This window comes from Lytechinus variegatus, chromosome 14 (assembly GCF_018143015.1).
Source record: "Lytechinus variegatus isolate NC3 chromosome 14, Lvar_3.0, whole genome shotgun sequence".
Taxonomy (NCBI): domain Eukaryota; kingdom Metazoa; phylum Echinodermata; class Echinoidea; order Temnopleuroida; family Toxopneustidae; genus Lytechinus; species Lytechinus variegatus.
Genome location: NC_054753.1, coordinates 26,570,159 through 26,594,320, shown reverse-complemented (window position 1 = coordinate 26,594,320; position 24,162 = coordinate 26,570,159). Strand labels below are relative to the sequence as shown.

The following is a 24,162-nucleotide window of genomic DNA, read 5'->3' as shown; positions in this document are numbered from 1 at the left end:
GATATTTCGAAACCCTTTGTACGACGTAAAATTCTGGACCATTATGGGAATAATTTTATCTGATATTGACGAAGTTGAAAGAAAAGTGTTGTTTTTTTTTTTTGCAAAACATGTTTGGACTATTCAGAAATCAAATCCTGAAACGCACAACTGCAAATCAGAGTCGACAGTTGTTGTTCAGCTTGCTAGGAATGTGCTGTTAATGGCAAAGTCTGTTACGCTAGCACGCACACCCCCCCACACTTTTTTTTTTTTTTTTTTTTTTAAATAATATTTTATTTTCTTCCTCTTTCAAAACAATAAGTTGACAATCACAATTCATATAAATAAAGATTCTTTGCATGTATACAAGCAATTAACAGTCAAACAAATAAATATATCAATATCAATTAAATTACAAATATTTTAAAAATGATTACAAATGAAATCAAACCGCCATATTTCTCTTCTATCATGTCTATAACAATATGAAACTTTTTTTTTGTAAGAGAAAAAAAAAAAAATTACCTCAATATCATGTTAATATCAAAATTATGTCAAATCAAATAAGAAACTCTACAAGCCTTCAAGAGGAAGATTACATATATATGTTTCACTCACCCACGCACCCCACACTCCCTACTACACAATATACCACCCCCCAAAAAAAACAAAAAAAAAACAAAAAAAAAAAACAAACAAACACACACACGCCCTCACACACACAGAAGACCCCCCCCCCCTCCCAGGCAGCAAACATACCATTGCACACTCGCATTCACACGCGGACATACCATTACACACTCACAACACCAGCAGACACATCACACCTGTTTGCATTCAATGTCTCATTCACCCTCAGTTCTTCCCATTTCTTTACATGCAAACTCAATTTGCCCGATTTTATAGCCAAGCATTTTTCTTCCTCCCTACGTTCTGCAATATATTTTTGTATTTTATGGCAGGAAGGAACCTGACTATTGGTTCTGGATTGGAAAATGGCATGTTTGATGAAAAAGATTATACTGTTTACACAATTATTTCTATTCGTACTTCCAGATAATCCCAAATGTATATCTCTCCATTCTAAATCTCTTAATTCAGATATACAAAAATATTTAATAAAAAATTCCCATAAAGGTTTTACCTTAGAACAATTTAGAAAAATATGCATGTATGATTCGGTTTCCCTGCCACAAAAAGAGCATAAACTGTCTTTAACATACCCGAATCTCAATAAATGTTCTTTGGTATAAATCGCCCCGTGTAAAAGTAAGAACTGGAATTCTCTTTGTTTCCTAATCAACGTTGTGCTCCTGGTTTGGGAAAACCTATTACACATTTCAACATCTGTAAAATTCAAATTAATGTTTTTATCTTTCAATGTTAAATTATACGTTTCCCGTAAATTTTCAACAAAACTATTATATATCGTTTTTGATTTTATCACCTCAAAAGTAGTTTCCAGCTTACTGATATTCAAATTAACATTGAAGTTCTCATCGTCAATCTTTATAAATTTAATAGAGCTGTAGGCATTTTTCCAAGTAGTTGGAATAGCATGTACTATATCAATAATGTGGAGCAGTTCATCTGCAGTTACCCCAAGATTTTGAAAATAAGCCACAGGTCTCACAACCCCGTTATCAAAAATATGATCTACAGTGTAAATTCCCTTATTATAAAGATCAATGTCAAAAATCATTTTACCTCTTACACATATATTCTTATTATTAAATATAATCGGATTTACTTCCTCTTTTGTATATCTATATTTTCTCATATCTTGCCAAGCCTTCAGCATTTCAGAATAAAATTGTGGCATTGTCTGTGTTAATTTGCAAAAATCAAAATCGCATAGAAATAACAATCTCCCACCAAGTGATCTAAAACAGAAATCAAAATACAATTTCCACCCAGCATCGCGTTCCCCGTATAATAGACGTTTCAGCCACATTAGACGTTGGGCCTTTATGAACAACTTAAAATTCATCATTCTTAACCCACCGTGTGAGTAATCCTGATACATAATGTTTCTCTTTATACGGTCTTTACCCGACCATAAAAACTCAAAAGTGATCCGTTCCACCTCAACGAACAACCAGTTAGGAACAACTAAAAGTGACGAGACGTAATTTAATTTTGATAATGCATAACTTTTCAACAGATGTATTTTACCCATTAGGGTTAGATCCCTTTGTTTCCACCATCCCAAAAGTCTTTTTATTTTGCTAAGTATCTCTTTGAAATTTAGATCTTCTTTTATTATTACATTTAGAGAGAAATAAACGCCTAAGATTTTAATTTGCTGAACCAAATTTCCAAATAGTGGAGTTTGAGGTCTGTCTTGATCTTTTCCCATCCAAAAAAAATTTGTTTTCCCTTTGTTTATCTTCAAACCACTCACTTTTTCGAATTCTTCCAAAAGATATTTAAGCCGTTTAACAGAATTGCTATTTTTAACAAACAGAGTGATATCATCGGCATACAATATTTGCTTAATTTCATGAGATCCAAACTGAATTCCTTCAACTAGAGCGTCTCTTCTTATTGCCAAAGCTAGTGTTTCTATGCACAGCAAAAACAGATAAGGAGAAAGGGGGTCCCCCTGTCTTACCCCTCGTTTTATATCAAAATAACCAGTGGAATAACCTCCATTCATAATACAACTAGTTATATCTGTATATAAAACACGAACCCAAGAACAGAAAGACTGGCCAAATCCAAATAATTTAAGAGTCTGAAAAAGAAAATCATGGGAAATAGAATCAAAAGCCTTTTCAAAGTCCACCGTGATCAAATATCCAATATTTCCAAAAGAGGACTGAAATAAAATATCATCGATTAATCTCACACCATCTCCAATGTTCCTATTTTCAACATACCCTATTTGATCAATATGAATTATTTCATTCAGAACCTTTTTTAATCTTTTTGCTAATACCTTTGATAAGATCTTGTAATCAACATTTAAAAGCGTGATCGGTCTATAGTTTTGAATGTATAAAGGGTTTTTGCCTTCCTTTTCTAATAGTGTAATCACGCCCTGCCTTTGTGAAGTTGCTAATAATCCCCTATTATACACTTCATTTAACACTTCCACCAAAAGTCCCCCAAATAAATTCCAAAAGGTATAATAAAATTCAACAGTAAAACCGTCGTTTCCAGGGGTTTTATTAAATTTCATTTCTTTCAAAACACTTAAACAATCCTGAATAGTAATTTTACCTTCACAAATATCTCGACTTTCTTTGGATAATTTAGGAATATCCTTAAAGAAAAAAGAGTTTTCATTTACAATCACTTCATTCAATGAATATAATTTTTCGTAAAATGACTTTAGCTTCTTTAATATTTCACTCCTATCTTTTATAATCTGTTCACCTTGATCATATATTTCTTTTATCCTGGTACATCTTTCCGTTTATTTGACTTTAATAATTGTTCAAAATATTGTGTTTTTTGTTCTCCGTCCTCAAACCAAAAAGCTCTTGATCGGATTTTTACACCTTGTCGGCTATAATCAAACAATTTGTTCAATTTAGACTTTTTCTCCTCCATTTCATCAAGTATTTTCCTCGAAGGCTGAGTCGATAGGTGGATTTCCAAACTTTTTATATCTTCCTCTAATTTTTCAATTTCATGTTTCCTAAGCTTTGCTTTTTTCTTTGTGTACTTATTAATAATCTCCCTCATTTTCATTTTTAGAAAATCCCACAACAATAATTTATCTTTTATTTTCGGGAGCCATTCTTTTTTTAATTCAACTACTTGAATTGAACGTACACACGTACGTGTGTACGTGTGTGTGTACACACACGTACACACCCACTCACCCACACACACACATCAAAGCATCGATGAATATGATTGCAAGTGGCAAGTTACGTGGAGTTGCGGTTGCAGGGGGGTGGCTCATCCGGCCTGTGCCCCCCTTTTTTATTCATTTGTTGTTGTTTTTTATTTGATTTTGATTTTACTCATACATATACATCATGGTCAACATTACGTAACAGTTACCATTGGGATAATCCTTCAAATAATAAATACATAAATGAGGGGATCATCATAAGCTGTGCGAGCTTGAGCGTGATGTCCTAAAATACATACACACATAATACAATGGCTAATAGAATACAATCAATGATGTGAGCATCAGAATAAAGGACAGGAGGGCCAGAGAGAAGGCGTGGTGAAAAACAAAGGGGGGGGGGAGAACTAAATAGAGAAACATGAAGAGAGGACTAAGAGTATATCACATACAAGGCATATCATGTTCTGAAGAACAGTTGCCAATAATGATCACAAACAACCCAAAATTCAAATATGTGGTGGTACATTATGTATGTGTTGTGTTTTTTTTTTTTTCGTTTTTTTTTGCTCTTTAATTTTTCTTTACATAAACCACTTTCATTCGGAAGACCTTTCCCCCTGTTCATGCTTTCCTGGTTTGTCAGATTTTTTTCTGAACACAACCCCCCCCCCTTCCTCCTCGGAAATTACCGGACCTGGCCCTGGCCAAGTGCAACAGACGCGCGATGATCTTCGAATCAATGGAACCTCAATCAACCCATTGCCGCCTCATTCGCATAAATATTAATCCTGAAGGCTACTTAAAGGTAAAAGTTTATTTAATTGAAAGAAAAAGAAGGCAATGAGCCAAGGCGTTTTATTTGATGATCAACTTGCATGGCTTCGGTCGAACACCTCTGAATGCCAAACTGCATTGTTTGCATTGTCTAATATTATTTTTGCAATGTAGATACCAGTGAGAAATGCGTGTATTTCGTGTATACCATCTATATCACGTAGATGAATTATACAATATATGCAACAAATAGACACAGCTCCGAAAACCGCTTATCTAAGAATGATGATAACAATTAAAAAAACAAAGGTTTTACTGCGTCCATTTAGAGATTCTTTCCCTAACTTGCTCCCCGTCTACCACACAGCAAAAACTGTGGTGTTAACCGGTGTTTATAGAGGACCACACCAAATATTTTACACCGGTGTTAAATTGGTGGTGTTAGTTTTACACCTACACCTGTTACATTTACACTCTTTGGTGTTACGTTTAATCTCTAGGGTGTAATTTTAAAACCTCATGGCGTGGTCCTCTATTAACACCAATTGGTGTCAGTTTTAACACCGCAGTTTTTACAGTGCAATATAGGTGCAAACTGTCTAAACGGTCAATCATATAATGTTTCAATGTATTGCCCAAATCTTCATGATCTTATAAGACTGATTATCAGAGTAAGAAAACTGGTATAAACTTTGATAAATCTTTAAGTGAAACATTATCGTGGCATGTACTTTAAAATAAGAACTATATATCGGCTCTACTTCTTTTAAAATTGATGAATGACAAGACTATCTATTATTTCTTGAAAGTGAGACACCCACCCAAAGTATTGGGTGGGTGCTTTAAGATTAGCTGTTTGTGCGATATTACCATTTCTAGCTATACATATATTTATTGAGCTTTTATTCATTTTTGGCAACTTATTCCTATATACATTTAAATTATTATTTTTTTGGGGGGGGGGGAACAATGCTTCTTGATTTCATGAATTTAATGATAACGAACAACAAACGATATTTAAATGTTTGAAACTAAAAACCATCTATTTAGCTCTGGTTCGGATCCTCCCAAAGAGAACATTTTGGATAAATTTTCTTTCGTAGAGTAGAATATCGATTTGCATTTACAATTTGTAGGTGAATGTAGCCCCTCAAATTAACCTAAATTTGGTAAAGAGCAAAAGTAAAGTTCTGAAAAAAAATCTTCATCTTACCACGTAGTCGCCCATTAGGTCACGTAGTCGTATCAGTATTAGTATTATTATCATCAGTAGTAGTAGTAGTAGTGGTAGTAGTAGTAGTAGTAGTAGTAGTAGTAGAAGAAGAAGAAGACGCCGTTGAAGTTTAAGTATAAGAAGAAAAAGAAAAGGAGGAGAAGGAGGAAGAAGAAAAGTTGTCGTAGTGGTAGTAGTCTCATTTCATTTTTTGTTTATTTAAATTTCACAATGTTTGGTTTCGTATGCATCTTTACAAAATAAGCAATAAACCATCATTGTCAACATAATCATACAAACGTGTTGGGGATGAGGCTGCTGAAAAAGCCGAACTTATAAAGTGCAGCCTAATATTCAGATTCATTTATTTTACACCTCTTCAAAATACACAAAAATACATAAATACAAATAAAATTCTTATACAGCAGAACAGACATTGACAAGTATAAATTATAAGTAGTCATAAACAGATAGTAAAACACAGGAAATAAAAATAATTTCCGTTGTACGGCGGATGTGGGGGAAGGACAGAAAGCCATTGGCCTATCAAGGTCTATCCCCCTGATTACCGGACAACAGGAAAAGGCTTACACAGTTTACAAGGAAATAGAAAAAAAATATTCGATTTCGTATCATTCCTTGATTCTTTCAGCTGTATGTGTTTTTGTATATATGTATCCGTTTTTCCATAATTTCATTCTTAGTGGGGGGGGGGTGGCCTTCAGTTAACAGAGTTTCAGTTTTTATTCATTATTGAAAGTAATTATACAGAATCTTTATCATTCATATTATTCAAAAGTAGTCAATGAACAACTTTTCCTGACGGATAGTGTGCGAAATGTGTCTACTATTAGTATTGCGTTGTACCTGCATTTCATTTTAGCATTGAAGTTTTCTATCATTTTATCTATTTATTCATTTCCTTCTTATTGATTCATTAAATCTATTCATTTACCTGCTTAACCTATTTACTTATTTATTCATTCATTTTGGATTAATATATTTTTTAATTCATTTCTTTATTTACGTACTTACGAATTTATTCATTTGCCTATTCTTGTTTGCGTTGCCCATTAGATTCGGCTAAATTGATGGAAAGTTTCCTATTTTTGATTACACAGAGCTGAAAGCTAATAAAAGGAAAGCATGAAATAAATGTTAGTCGTGCCTTATCAAAACAGCAGCATTATTTTTAACATGTTTAATGAACCTATGTAGGACTTAAAATTTATTACAAGCGCCCCCTCACATACACCCGCACACCCTCACACACACACACCGTCACCCACCCCCACACACAATTTACCCGAAAACATGTCGGCTATCTTCCATCCAAAATCATAGGTTCGACTATAAGGATTGGCGTATCACCCATGCCTACTGTAATAACGCGTTTGCAATGTAGTATACAATCGACTTTCGTGAACACACAAGGTAGGTGTGAAACCAGGGAGAAAGAAAAAAGATGCTGTATATATATTTATAGTGTATATTTGTTGAGAAAAGATAGTTAGGATATGACTTAGTTTCTTTCGAATTTCAAGTAATAAAAAAAACATTATTGTAAATGGAACTGCGTAAAGAAAGGCAGGTGTTGACCCAAGATGGATTTGTGGATTCATACAAAAAAAGAATTGAGGCAGAAATAGAGGGAAAGGGGTCAAGAGAGATATAAACAGACTGAGAGAGGGAGAGAGAAATAAAATTGTGAGATAGACAATTCATGAAGGCGATGAGCAAAATTCATGTCTCATTCACAAAAGGTGTCAAAAAACATTATCCTTTGTTGGTGTTGTTGTTACATATTTGGGAAACAGGTGAAAACATTCAAAACGAGAACTCTACTTTTCACAGTAGGTCCAGAGTTGACATCAAAAAGCGAAATTATACACAAGAAATACCGGAGATTAAAGGAAAAAATAAAGGTGTTATTTCTCGGTACACTGAATCCATCATATTACTTCTTATAAAATCAAGCACTATAATTGAACGTAGTACTTCTTTCGTTTGGGAAGTAAATATTTCGACTTTCCATTAATGCTCATCAATAATAAAACGAGGTAAAACTGGTGCAACCGCTTTCTTATACCTGCATACATTGAAACGTCTTTAATATATCTTAGTTTTTCGGAGCTAAATTTTCATTGCGTGCCGGCAGAATGATTTCAAGACAAAAATTGTTTCTTTTTCGATATTATTTCGAAAGATTATCATTATACTTATCATAAAGATCGTAACCAATATAAAAAAAGGACACGGTCTAGATTAAATTGAATAGTCTGTAGTCGTGCATTTTCAAAACAGATTGGTTATGTCATTTTACTGAAAATTAAATGAAGAAAAATGGAAGTGGATGGCATCTTTTACCGGAATACACGTGTTGTTGAAGAGTATTAATAATTAGCCTACTGCTCACGTGTAAGACGAAGCTATCATATCTATTACATTGATTGTTTTATTTATTCATTTGGTTGTTTTAAGGGGATGCTTTCTAACTAAAGATATTCCTGGAGCTTTGATAGCCACTTCTCAATCTTCCTTAATGGATATAAGACAGTTTGATGAATAGGTTTTCCCCTTTCTTTTAAATCTTGAAATGGGGGTTCAAGATTTAGCTATAATATGCCAAGATTTTTCATCTCTCTCAAATCGAATATAATTCAAACGATGCATGTAATTCTAAAATATCTCGTAAGATTACGAAAGATGGTATTGATTCATTGATTGCAGAATTGTATGTTACAGACTGGTCTTCAATATATTGCTGTTCTGATGTAAATGAAACTTATGAGTTGTTTTTATCCAAATTACTAAATGCATTTGACAAACATTTACCTTATGTTAAATGTAACGATAAGAAACATCACATCCGCATGGATCACTCCTGAAATTTTACGTTATATTAGGAAAAAGAATAAGCTTTACAAAATATTTTTGAATAATCGTTCTTTATCTCATGAAAATAAATACAAAAACTTTAGAAACAAAGTGCATCAGATTTTGAGGAACGCCAAAAAACATTTTACTCCAATAAATTGAACAAACATCATAATGATGTCAAAGGCACATGGTCTGTACTGAATAACATACTGAGAAAAACAAAAAAATCTCTTCCTAAGTATTTTATATTTGATGATAAACGTGTTGATGATCCACAGCAAATTGCGAATGATTTTAATAACCATTTCATTAATTCATGTGCCAAGGCTATTGATTTATTACTTCAAGACAATAGTTATTTATTATCTGATTTCAAAGATTATCTGACAACTCCAAGTGCTGTTTCGTTATATTTAACACCAGTAAATGAAAGTGAAATTGTTGAAACTTGTAAAACACTAAAAAACACTAAGTCATGTGGGTTTGACTCTATTAGCACTGTTGTTTTAAAGAAGATTATTTATTCAATTGTTAAACCAGTTACACACATTTTTAATCAAGCCTTAGCTACTGGAATTGTTCCAGACAAACTGAAAATTGCTAAAATTGTTCCTATTTATAAAAAAGATGATTGTCATAATTTTGAAAATTACAGACCTATTTCAATTTTACCTTCTCTGTCAAAAATATTAGAAAAGTGTATGCATAAACGTCTTTATTCTTACTTGAATAATAATAATTATATTGTTAGTAGTCAATATGGTTTCCGTTCAAACCATTCAACTATACATGCTTTGATTAATTTACAAGACAAAATAATTGCAGCCATAAAAAATAACAACTTTGGAATAGGTCTGTTTATGGACCTTTCCAAAGCTTTTGATCTTGTGAATCATGACATTCTTTTATATAAGCTGGTACATTATGGTGTAACGGGCATAGCACATCAATGGTTTCAGAGTTATTTACAAAACCGATATCAATATACTGTTTTTTATGAATATTCATCGGATCGTTTTATGGTAAATAATGGAGTTCCTCAGGGGTCTATTCTCGGCCCCTTGCTTTTCTTGATATATGTGAATGACAGAGTTAAATCCTCTGGTAATTCTAATTTTACAATGTATGCAGATGACACAACAATATTTTATACGCAACCTAACCTTTCAAACTTAGAACAAAACTTTAATTTCGAATTGACTAAAGTGTGTAATTGGTTTAAAGCTAATAGACTCCTCATAAACAAAAAGAAGACCAATTTCATGATATTTTCTTTACATAACTTATCTGATATTTCAAACACGTTAACTGGCATTACCATTTCCATTGACTCCATTCCTCTAAAGGGTAAATTTTGTAAATTTTCTTGGAATCTATATTGACTGTAGTCTAAAATGGGATACCCATGTTAACAATCTTATTTGCAAAGTATCCAAATGTGTAGGTATTTTATTTAAGCTTAAATACTATCTTTCAAATCATTCTTTGTTTTCATTATACAATGCTCTTTATTACCATATTTATCGTATTGTGTCAGCGTTTGGGGTAATTGTACTAAGTTAAAAATAAACACCTTATTTAGATTACAAAGAAAAGCTTTGCGAATTTGCACCAACAGCCATTACCTTGCCCATTCTGCTCCTCTCTTTATAAAACTCAAAACTTTGAATATAAGTGATTTATATCAGTATCAAACAGCAGTGTTAGGTTACTTGTATTTTCACAATCTACTTCCATATAATATTTCTACTATGTTCTCTTCAAATCTTAATGTTCACAATTACAATACAAGAAATCGATATAATTTTCATCGTTGGAAAGTTTTATTTATGTATGAAGAAAAATGTCCTCGATGTAGTATTCCAGTCATTTGGAATTCATTGCCAAATAATATATCTCTTTGTAATAACCAAAACTCATTTAAAAAACATTCTTTTTATCCAAATACTGACATGTACATGTACCCCAAGTAGTGCATACTGTTATTGCCATATTTTTTTTGTCGATGTTCCTCTGACACATTTCATTTTTGTTTCTTTTTTGTAAACATGTCTTTCAGTAACACATATAGTTTATTGTATTAAATATAGATATAAGGGAACTTATTTTACAGGGCCACATGGCCTTACTTTAGTTTCCCTTTTTTTCATTTTCAAATAATTTAGCATGTATTTATCCTTTCTTGTTTTCATTGAAAGGCATTCTGTAAACTGTTTATATGTATTTTACTTTTATGAATGTATATTATTGCATGTATTTAATTTGTATTGTAATGAACTGTTTTTTTTATATGATTATGGAAAATAAATGATCAAACAAACAGATATATCTAAAATAAAACTAGATGGCCACCCCCCCCCCACATTTAGCCTGTAAAACACTTCCAGGATAATTGTGTGCGTTTAGGCATATCTTGGGTATAGTGTGCAGCATCACATCAGATCAGATTTGGGGGGGGGGTCATAAAAAGAATGGCTCCTATTATTCTGTGATTCTTGGAAATTATCTGTTGAGTGCTGCAAGAAAGCAGCAGCAAAAATAAACGAATGAGGGCGGGTGGGATGGGGTGGGCCCCGTTCAAATTTTACAGTAATTTTCCGAGGTGTTTAAAATAGCCAGTCCGAACTCTCCGTCATTTCACTGACATTTCGGAATTTCCGCTTGGATGCTTGAAGGTAAATATTGAAGTCTAGACAGTACCAAATAGATCGACATGCTTGTCAACAGAATGAAATCTCCTTCTTAGCCAGTCCACACACCCTTCATCACTTCAGATATTACACCCATCACCTTTCACATCGGAAAAAATAATGTGTAATACACAGCAAAAACTGTGGTGTTAACCGGTGTACATAGAGGACTACACCAGTTATTTTACACCGGTGTTAAAATGATGGTGTTAGTTTTACACCTATAGGTGTTATTAAAACACCTATGGTTGTTACATTTACACTCTTTGGTGTTATGTTCAATCTCTAGGGTGTTATTTTAACTCCTCAGGTTGTGGTCCTCTATTGACAATTGGTGTCATTTTTAACACCACAGTTTTTACAGTGTAAAGTCCTTTCATCTTCTACCCAAAATGAAATGATTTTTAAGCATATGAGACCTTCATTGTACACTTTTTTTCTCAAAATAAGAATTATTCTAATTCTTGAATTAATAGAAGAGAAGGGATTAATTTAAATTTGTTCCGCATCTTTCAGAAGGAAAAAGTAAATCAATGTTGAAGTATACAGCCTGGGTCTGTATAATAATAATAGAGTCGGGTTTTGTACACTTGCATACATCATGCGTAATTTCCTTCGGCAAGAAATTTATCCACATTGTGCTGCACTCAACCCAGGTGAGGTGAACGGGTACCTGGCAGGAAATTATTGCTTGAAATATGCGTGTGCGCTCTACATCTTAGTAATTACGGTTGCCAAGCTACAGCTGGGGTAATAATATCCAAGTCCTTTGGAAGCGCATAAAGACATTATTCATAATTGTGATATGCGCTATACAAGAATTGTGTATTATTATTTTTATGCTAAAATCTAGGCAGTTTGGGCATTATTGCTCTTCTTTTCAAAATGAAATTGATTGAGTAAAAACTTGTTTGTACTTTCGATTGCCCCCCTTTTTTACAGGTGTTATCTAAATAAAAAAAAACATATTAAAGCAAACATTGCAGTCAGAGAACTGTTCGATCCGGCACCCCCCCAAAAAAAAAAAAAAAACTTTGCGTTGGGGCCCAGGTGGTCCTGGCATTGATTTGTTATAAAATGTAAAATCTTACTCAAAAAGTCGATTTGAATATATACAGGAAAGGATTCAATAATGACGCTAAATATATCATTGTAATTGGGTGTAAAATATGCCCGGACTGACATTTCAAAATCTTGCTTGATTTCGCAAGAAACGTTAAATGCAGAACACGGGTAGTGTTGAAACGGGGAAAGCGATCATGATGACAAACACAATTCCATTTGCATTTGATCAGGAAATGTATGAAATCTTTCTTTTTGGGGTTAATTATTAATAATCACAAATTTGACTATATTATTCAACACATCAAGACGGATTTACCCCACCTTTCACAAATAATACACGTTTTGATCACGCCATGCGTCTATTATTTATTGTCTGCTTTCTTTTTTTTACCAACGCTTAAATTACCGGTAACATAACTGTGAATTTTACTATTTCACTTTCACTGTCCATTACATTATGAGTGCATTTTGATTGTTATAATGTTCAGTGTTATTATTTATATCCCACGCCATATTGGTAAAGAGTGTTCTTTTTTGCATTATATCCTCTTCATAACATTTCTATTAGCAATATCTTATGGAGTTCTTTGTGGGCGATGCTGATGATGTTACGTAATACGTAATGGATTTTCATCGAGCTCGTCCCTACTGTTGCTAGGCAACGTAGGAATATAACAAAGGAGACTGCCCTATAGGCAAATGCACGGCTTTTTTCCCTCGACGGATGAAAAATATCAATGACTTTTATTCAGTTTAATAATCATTTTATACTGCATAGGCAAATAAACATCCTGTGATGAATAAGCGTCCATTCGAAAGCGGCTGCCATGATTATTTTTAATGCAGCCTTCCATTAAAATGGAACGTCAACACACCGTATATGGTTTGCAAAAGCTTTGTGATGATGACCTCACACTAGCAGATATTGACATTGACACCATTTGTTTGGAATCCTGAAATAATTACATCTGCCTGTGATGTTTACCAATTTTTTTTATAAAAAGAGTTACATTCTTGCATGTTGTACAATATAATAACAGGATTTCTATTGAGTCCATTAAAATAAAAAAAAATTACTTATATTTCATTCTATCATAAATAATGGTTAGATAAGCATCACAAGAATTACGTAAGATATTTACTTACGATGTAGTGTATCAGGTGAAACTATTGTAAAAATATTAGTAATGTAAGTGTATTTTTACGAGGCAAATTAGTATTCTTTTACTTATGTCATGTTGCCTTTTTTTCTTTTGCTTTGGTGAAAATTACGACAGTTTTGTTTGGTACCCTCCCCATTAGACATACCAAATCGGCACGCTTAAAGGGGAATCCATCCTTGGCCATAAAATGGTGTGTTGGGAAGGAGAAAAATAAATTAAACAGAATGGTGAAAGTTTGAAAGAAATCGGACAAGCAATAAGAAAGTTATTGCTGTTTTAAAATTGAGATCACTAATACTATGTAGATTTCAAATTGGCAACTGGGTAAGTAAATTATGACATGGGGCAAGGACAACTTTCCCATAGGCCATGTACTTTATTATCAGGGATTTGTGGCTTTCTCCTAAGTACCCATTCCCCTGGGGCAGTAATTTTTGTATAACCCAGGTAGTATATTGTTTTATGTCCTCATGAAAGAAAAATATAATTTGAAATAAAACTTTTGGGAAAAATGACATTTTAGCCATAATATGTATTGGAGTACATGGAAGAGTAGTCCTTGCCTTACATCACTATGACATCCCATATGTGGTCAATTTGAAGTCTCCATGGGTATAGTGATTACCAATATTTACAACTTTTAAAAATTTTTAACTTTCTTGTTGTTTGTCCAATATTGTTCAAACTTTCAGCTATCAACTTGTCTGATTTTTCTTTTCCTTATAAAAACAAGTTTTTATTTGGGTTGGATTCCCCTTTAATTGAATGGTATGACGTTCGTAACAGATAGTAACATTCACAGCTCCAGTCCGTGTTCACTAATTAATTCTGATATGCCGGTCCTAAAACCGTTTTACTTTAAAACCACACGATCTTGACTGAAAATACACGCAAATGCACTGATATTCATAAAACATGCTTAGTAGGTATTCTGATAACAAACATGAAAAGAGGAAATAGCTCTTTCTCCCTCTTTTTTTTAAATTTGGACAAGTCCTGTATGAAATCAAATGTAAGTTACTATTGTAGTGATCTTTATTTGATTTGATTTTTATTTTTTTCTCTCTCTCTCTTTCTCTCGCTGTCTTCATCTCTGATTCAAGGTTTGTCCAGAAGTTATATTGTGCTTATTACGTCTCTCTCAATCGTGATTGGTTGTTTCGCTTTCACTGCTCTGCTTCTCAGGATAGGGTAAGTCTTACGTCATCATGACGTCACTACTACTTCTACAACTAATATACTACCACTACTATTACTATTACTACTACCATTACTACTACTGCTACTTCTGCTACTAATACTACTACAACTACTACTACTAAAACAACAACAACTACTACTACTACACCAACAACAACAACAACAACTAATACTACTACTAGTACTACTACTAGTACAACTACAACTACTACAACTACAACAACAACAACAACTACTACTAATACTACTACTAGTACTACTACTACTACTACTACTACTACTACTATTACTACTACTACTACTACTATTACTACTATTACTACTACTACTACTACAACTACTACTACAACTACTACTACAATTACTACTACTACTACCACGTCTACTATTACTACCACCACCACCGTTACTACCAAGTACTACTATAGTACTCACTAATACTACTATCCCTACTATATACCACTGATACATCAAAATGGTAATTATGCTTTTATTATATTTCCAAAAACTTAGCAAATACCATTATTCAAGAAATTTCGATTTTTGGTCAGTGGAGGGGAGGGGAAGTTTTTATTCATAGTGGCCCTATGAGGATAAAAAATATCGTTAATTTACCTTTATTATAATGAACAATAGTGTGTTGTTTATGTTGTTTTATGGTACTCAGGAGTAGGGTGATGAAAGCGAGGAAAGAGGCTGAGGAGAGGAGGAGAAAGAGACGGCATGCCTTAAGAAGAAACCAGGTGAGATATTTGGAAGCGACTCAAACTCCATCTAAACCCCGGATCTAAACCCACCCGACTCCACCCTACCCAATTCAACCCCAACCAATACATCCCTCTAGTCAAGATTCGGGCGTTAATAGTTATTTATTTCGAAAAAAATCTAAACTCATTCATCCGACACAAAGACCGTGTGTGTATACTCTGTGGGATGATTGTGTTTAGTAAAGATTTTTTCCAAATAAATAACTACTTACGTCCAGATCTAGACTAACATCCCTCTGGCTCACACCCTTCTACGAATCATCCCCCATGTAAGAATACGTTTTGATTCATTCTCATGAAGATAATAACAAAAATATATATTTATAATATATATATGAGTCTAAAACATTCCACATGTCAGTGATACGTGAGAGAATGGCTAATAATTATCATGAATAATGTTTTTTAATTAGAAATAAAATTATCCAGTGTGAAAAGGCTTTATTAGACTCATTGAGATCTTTGATATTCAGATCATGGTTTGCAAAATATAAGGATGAGAGATGTACGCAAGGAGTCGTAATAAAAAATCTAAATGATGATGATGAGACTATAGTCTCACTTCCCCCTGCTCTCCGAATAAAAGGAAAAAATGTATGGCACTTTCTTCTTGATTTCCGCTCCACCCTCTTCCTCACTGGGGATCTAGGAAGGGGCATATCCGGTCCGCCCCCTTTGAGCATATGCCATGCATACGCAAGTAAAGATATTTATTTTCCTGGAACAAAATTATATCCATTTTCTTGTGAAAACTTTTTTTTTTGGGGGGGAGGGGCTTGTCAATATTTTCCTGTACAAAAATGCCTCCTCCCCATTAGGAAATTCCAGGATTCGCCCCTGCTTTCCCTCCCCGGTGATGTCTCTTCGCCCCCCTCCCCCCCTCCCGATTTTTCCTCTTTCTATGCAATTTCCATCCTTTCCTCGTATTCTTGTTTAATCCTACCCTTCTTGTTGTCTTTAACGATAATCCGCCCCGATTCTTTAACTCTTTTATCCCAAGCCCCTCGCCTTCCTGATTGGCTTAGCGTCCTCTCTGATATATCTTCTCAGATTTCCATTTAATGTTTCAACTCTATTGTGGTGATCATTCGAGTTTGTGGTTGGAATTATGTCAAAAAAAGCGACGGGGATTTATGGAGAGGGAAATGTGAAAATAAAAAAAGATAATAAATGTTTCAAAACAGTTCTTGGGTCCCCTCTCTTCACGTCAAAGAAAGGGGGAGGGGTGGCTACTGCATTCATTGTTTTTTGTATATTATTTCTTCGTTTCATGTTTCTGTTATGCTTGTCCAATATTCTTGTATAGTTTCTCGACATTGTGTTCGGTAAAATGCTCCCTGTAAATGAAAATAACCTTTTTCGGGAATCGGGGAAAGAGAGTGCCCACCCCCTTTCTTTTGGAAAATCCTGGACACACCGCGGGGGAATGGTGGAGGGGCATATGTATTTTCTTTATAAAATATAGAAAGATAAGATTGCCAGTGTAAGTAGGACGTGTTTTTTTTTCTCTTAACAGTAATTTTATGTATATACAAATTTGGATAAAAGGGGGATAAAAGTTATATGAAGCGCTGAATTTTCTCTGCGTTTAGCATGAGCGGTTGTGATATAGCACTATAATATAATTGGTTCAAAGAATAGGAAATTATCCTAAAGTTAGATTCTTAGAATGGCGATAGTGTAAATTCACTACCGAAACTTGGAACTTGGAACTTCAGATAATAGAAAAAAGAATGCAAGTGTTTCGTATATCAGGGGACCGATTCATCAACATTTTTGTTCGACAAGTTGTCAGATCTGACATCATTCCTTGATTCGGATTGGCTGTGAAGCACTGTTCCTATGGAAACTGTCGGATAAAACGTCCGACAAGTCCTTTCATAAAACACTCCCCAGGAAAGCAAAGTCCTGGAAGGGGGTCATTTGCAATGAAAACATACTTAAAAGAAATCCATCAGAATCGGGTTCGAGAGTTACGAAAGATTGGAAAGTATTTGTCTTCTTGATATATATGGCAATCCTAAAATTTGAAAATGTTCCACTTGCATAATGGTTGTTCTGCGATTCAGAGATATACTCCATGGTCTTGTGTGAAGATATTAGCTGTCTTTTTAAGCTGTGTCGTGAAATTGATCAAATATATTTATTGAGCATTGAAGGAGCCTGAGAGCTCCCTAGGAAATAATGAAGGGATTCTAAGGATTATGATCCTGCCAGAACTACTACCATTTAAAGCAATACTGCGAATTTAGGAACTTGAAATAAAGAATAATTAGACTCGTGAAAAATTGTGGGAGGTGTGAATGTCCAGTCGGTTGAACCAGCTAGCGATTCGGATTCCGGTGACCCTGGTTCGATTCCCATTTAATGGTATATGCCTTTAAGTGGGGCGTCTATCCTAATTACAAGGTCCCTTAAAACCAACACCAACACTTTCAACTGTTTGCACCCCTTCCTTATGCATCCCATTTCTTCGCCTAACGCACATCAGCACATGGCAGCCTTGTAATAGTACAAGGCATGCGAGGGATTTCCCAACACAAAATACAACCTCATAACTCTTTGAAACAAGAAACCCATATGTCAGCTTAGCCGTACCGATGACCTCTCTTAACTATGCAACGATATGTCCATGCTAGATGTAACTGAAGAAGTTTACCAAGGACCAGTGATAGACAATGATACAGATTTAGAGTGGAGACTGACGTGGTGTGTTTGTGTATGTGTGTGCGTGAGGCGGTGTGGGTGTGCGTGTTAAAGGGATTCCCGATCCAGAGTTGAAGTCTGTTTATATATAATGAAGTATAAAGCATATCAGTGATGACTTGATGTTATCAAAAGCATGGGCGGAAATCCCAGGGGGGACGTGTCCCCCCTACTCCAAATAGTAGGGGGACACAATATCAAATGTCCCCCCTACTATTTGTAGTCTTTTATGATGGTAAGAAAAAAATCATTCGAAATCGAAATAAAACATGTATTTTAGGACGAGTTGACCTCACTTTTTGGATGATAACCCCTTTTTTCTTGTCAAATTCATTTTCATTGAAATCACTTTAAATTCGGGGTGATACCCTTTTTTTGCTTGTCAAATTTTCCAGCCACTTGTCCCCCTACCTTTTGTGAGAGATTTCCGCCCCTGATCAAAAGTAATGGAACTTCGGAGTACGACACGCAAGAACCTATGCCTCCTGAAATATTAACGCTATTGAGACCTTTTTGAAATCAAATTACGTATAAATGAAGGCTTAGTTCAAACAGTTTGGCGATTACTCATGTCCGACCTACAGTTTATAATGATTTCTGTAATTATATAACATTATGGCTACAAAAGTAAACTAGGGGCCTCACAAGACCACCAAGGTCAAAAGTTTCAATGACACAAATTGAAACTTGGAGATCTTTTTTTTTTGCTTGTCAACTTTTCGCTGGTACGAATTCCTTTATATATGGTTGAAGACATTGTTTTCTTTTTGCTTGTCCAATTTTTTGGCGGACGAATTTGCCCCCCCCCCCCCCCACTCTCTCATCTATGGAAAATCCTAGGTACGCCACTGGCCCACATATAATGTAATTGTAATTGCGGGTAGACCGAAACTAGTCTATTTGCTTCAATAACAATGACGAAAAAATTGACAATAAAAAAAATAGCAATGACCTTTTCTTTCATGGGGATATGCAATAATATGCTTCATATTTTAAGGTTTTAGTCTAATGTGAAAATGGGTTTAGGGGAAAACCACAAACCCCGATTATTATAAAGTATATATCTAAATTGGAAGTTATCATTTTTGTCATACTTATCAAATTGCCAATTTGAAATTTGCATAATCTTTATCTCATTTTTCTAACATTCATTACTTTCTCATTATATGTCCGATTTCTTTCAAGCCCCACCTTGCTTTCGCCTTCCGCAAAGTTATTTTGTTATGATAAAATAATAGCTGGATTTACAAAGCGCTTTTTGCCAGAGGATACAAAGCGCTGCTATCATTACCTCCCGGCTTTAGCTCGAGCTACCATCAACCTTATAAAGGTTGGATCCCCTTTTGCATTGCCACCTCGTCATAATCTGTCTTATATCTATTGAGATCGTTCGCGAGGATGGAACTTAAGTTAGCAATATACAGTTGAATAAATATTCCGGACGTGTCTTTTGAAAATATAGTCATCCTTGGATGGACTGGCAATAAGGATATTTCAGTCATTGTATTTTTAGATTAAATATATATATATATATGTATTCGTAAATAAATTCTTATCATCTTTATGTTAAGTACCATCCAAACTTTTATCAAAGAAGCCTTTGTATGGTATTGCTGATAGAAATAGTAACATTCATACATTAAAACACAAAATGGTTGGTACCCAACTCGCTTTCAAACATTTCTTAATAGTAATATCAAGTTCATTATCATAATACGCGATCTCAAGTGTTTTGACTTAGTAGAGCATCCGTCTAGCATCCGGGAATTCAAACCCCATCAAACTAGTGGCGTACCTAGGATTTTCCACGGGGGGGGGGGCAAAACTGTCCGCCAAAAAAATTGACCAGCCCCCCCCCCCCAAAAAAAAAGGTCTTCAATCAGAAATAAAGAATTTCGTATGAAATTCAAATTCAAAAGTTTATTGATATAAAATCCTGACATATAAGGATCATCATCAAAAACAAAGAAACTCGCCGGGGGTGGCAATAAAGGTCTTCAAGCTCGTCAGGGGGCAAAAAAGGACTTTCAAGCTCGTCAGGGGGGCAGGAATACGTCCTTTGCTTGGTTGTGGCTCGTCGGGGGGGGGGGAGACTGCCCCACCCCCCGTAGGTACGCTAGTGCATCAAACCAAACATACGTGAAAAGTTGGGAGGTGCTGTTACCCTTTAGCTGTTTTAAGGGATAGAACAGCGTCGATCTGGCGCTGACAGTGGCTGCCAGGCCCTCGTTTAATTTGGCAAATTGAATTTTCGGAGTATTTCCATTTCCGATTCCTATCTAAAACGGAAAATTGATTTTTATGGATTTTTTTTATCAATTTCCAGAATATTTAATTAAAGGCCTAGTATAGACATGGGGCTAAATCGTGGAGTAAAACAATGCTCTGTAAAGTTACTATTCCACTAATAATAACTAAATCACAACCTGCAGTAGGAAAACAAATTGTTAAAATCGTATTAGTTGACATAACATGTTAATATAGATAATTCTATATTTTACCTAATCGACAACATTCACCGTACCCCTCCAAAATATTCTAATTATCTTTGAATTAAGCAGAGAGTATGCGATTTTGTATTTCATTGTTGGTGTGTTTTCACCTCTGTTTGTCTGTTGGGCGACATTAAGCTTTAATTTTATTTGTTTTGATATTCTACTCTTAGTTTTTACGATTTTTATCTTTTCGGTGAAAAAAAAATCGAGGTAGATTAAAAGGAAGATGAAGATTCTCCTGAAGTAAAGAGATATTATCTTTGCTTGTAATCTTATTTTGTGCTGCAATTTTGGTAGCAGGAACACTTTCTGTCATCTTCTTTAGATGTGAACATAGTCGCATGGGACTTGATAAGAATCAAGTAACTGAAATACGATAAGGGTTCTGAATAATTTTCATGCAATGAAAGAAAATGATGATGAAGATACTTCTAAAGTATTCATGAAGCATGTCCCTCACTATTTTTCATGTTTCAAAACCATTTTATTGCAAAGCGTGCCTTCTGATGTAGGTTAAGCCACGGTATTTAAAAAGGTGTCTCAATAAACATGAAATGGATAAAAAGTGGGACTATTGTTCTTATGACTTGCTGTGGTGATAGTTAACTGTCCCAGCAAGTAGAGCGTTGTGGCCCATTGGATTAGTCTTCGGACTTTGAAACAGAGGGTCGTGGGTTCGAATCCCAGCCATGGCGTAATTTTCTTCGGCAAGAAATTTATCCACATTGTGCTGCACTCGACCCAGGTGAGGTGAATGGGTACCCGGTAGGATTTATTCCTTGAACGCTTTAGCGCCTATATATATGGCCGCTCAGCTACAGCCGGGGTAATAATAATATACCAAATATATTTTCAGCGCCTTGAGCACATAATCAATGTGGATTTGGCGCTTTATAAATACTCTATATTATTATTATTAATCAGTTCGGGGATGTTCTTCTTTGTAAAAAGACTATAACTACACTGTTAGTAAGAAGAAAAAGCCCAAAAGACTCTACAGAGAATACAGGAGATATTAGTTTTCAATTATCTTTTCGAAAAGTAAAGGGTTTGATATTATTCTGCAATTATGAAGCATAGCCACTTATGCAGTTTTATTGGGAAAGATGGATACGTAGGCTACTCTTAATATCAACGAACAAGGATGGAATGTTAAAATCCAACTCATAGACTTTAAACGTGAATGGATATCAACGACTAAGAAACCTATCTGCCCCCCCCCCCCATTTCTTAATACAAGAATGGCATTTTCTGTAATTGTGTCATAATGTTACGGCCATCACCGCGATCGGTTAACTTCCCCCTTTAATTCATGTGATAATGTTTCATGTAGGTTTGTGAAAAGGCTGGGATGCACCGTTTGTTTTCTTTTAGTTCTGCCTGGCACATAAAATGAGATGCAACGTTAACTCACCATAGACATAGTGCAACATTGCGACCTTTTCGTTTTTCCCAGGAGGGGAATGCTCTGAATAGAAAATAATTTTTGAAAGGTGGGGGGGGGGGGGCGAGTTGAGATGGAAAATAATTTAGATATTGATTCATTCATTAGTCATAGCCCATACTGTACGTATTACACCTAACACGTATAGGATATCTGACATGAGAATACCAGACATGAGAACTGTGGAGGCTTCAAAAAGGGAAAAACAATATTGGGACGATTTTTCTATTTTTAGACTATTTTTTATGGGTTTCCAACCTCCCGTACTTAATTGATGATTTCGATAAAGAACTTAGTTCATTTCAGATTTTTAACAATAAACTTACGAAATAAAGTGAAATATTAGCTAACATAGTGGGAACCTCCTAAAAAGCAAATATTATTAATTAAGTTTTCCTTCAATAAATGAATAATGGACATATCAAAACAAAATTCAAAATATCTACAATATATGAATTAATTATATTTTGGTACATACAATATGAAATATCATTGTCTTTAAAATACATTGACATATGTTTCAGTCACCCAGTGTATCTCACAAATGCAAAAGAGACATCGCCAACGTAATGCTCACAAGTGCTCAAGTGACATGTTTCTTTCTTAAATCTGAAAGATTTTATTTCATTTGCGAAAGAATTTCTTTCAAAAACAACACATCTCTCATATCTCCGTGTAACTAAGTTTTCACATTTATAAGATGGTGGAATGTGAAATGCAGCATCTGAGGACCGTAAATTGCAATATTTTCTACCTTTTATGAAATCATCACACTTTTACAGCAATGGAATCACCAGGATAATCTAATATTCTCCCCAGAATACGAGGACGAAAGGACAAAGGTGTCCCTGCACAATAGGCATCATTGAAAAAAAAGGTATAGAAATTATAGCTTATAATCTCTCAAAAACATCGTAAACCGCTTATTTTCCTCTCCCATTACAATTGAGATGGCCATTAAGCAATGACGTTCCGAAATATAAATCCTTTATTACAGAGTAAGTACTGGGTATTATTAACGGAAATGCGTCATGAAAGGTTATTTACCGTGTTGATAAATCGAAAAATGAAAAAAAAAAATTATCGCGGGAAATCAACAACTTATATGGAATTAGATAAAGTGCACCGAAAGTGTTTTAGAGACTCTCGGTATTCATGGTATTAATGGGTTCCAGATACCCTCTAAGGAAATAGCATCATGGTAGAATGCCGAATAGGCAACCACGACAAAGCGATGATACAGTGTATCCAAGAAAAAAAAAGCAATATCGCTGTTTTATCATAACTTAATCGCAATACCAATGGCAAAATTACATATTATCGTAAATGTTAAATTGTTATCTCGCTCACCTGGTAAAACTCAGATGATTCCTCATTCACGCACAATTGAGTAAAAAGCAGTTTCAAGAAAAGATACAAAAAGTCCACTTGTCGGGCGGTATCTGAATTTCAAAGAGAAAACCATACTAAAATAGAACATAATCTGCTCTTGAATTTGATTTCGCAATCAAAGAAAAGCGTCAAGATATAACAAAATTCTGTAAATATACAATGATAATAATGGAAATATAAATGCCTTATACCTCGTTATCCGAAGCTTTCTAAGAGCGCCCTACAATAAGTACGTCCTGATTTATCTGGCTTAAGGCGCTTCTGTTACTGCCAATTACCCTTAGATACTTGAATGTCAGTTACGCAAAACAAAAGAGATTGTTAAGGTCCCAGGAAACCTTCATTGAAGTGATTCTAAGGGGGGGGTATTAAAATATATATTAAACACTTATATGTATACGTTTAGTTGATAATCACAAAGGCAATCGAGGACTCATACACGAATTCAATATCTGAAGAAAATAGTTGCAGCAAACAATCATTTCGTAAGAAATTCTTTTAAATCAATGTTAATTGTCACCATGTTATCATATATCTAGATCTGGTTCATTATAATGCAAACTTATCTTTGTGGAATCAT

At 34.5% G+C, this 24,162-nt stretch overlaps 1 protein-coding gene across 1 annotated transcript in view; it reads left to right on the top strand.

Annotated features, from left to right (window-relative positions):
* Window positions 1-24,162, top strand: part of LOC121427686 — a 33,019-nt gene that overhangs the window by 2,834 nt on the left and 6,023 nt on the right. The window contains exons 2-3 of the mRNA XM_041624207.1: window positions 14,682-14,769; window positions 15,446-15,521. Coding sequence (XP_041480141.1) covers window positions 14,682-14,769; window positions 15,446-15,521 — 164 coding nt within the window. The remainder of the gene's footprint in view (window positions 1-14,681; window positions 14,770-15,445; window positions 15,522-24,162) is intronic.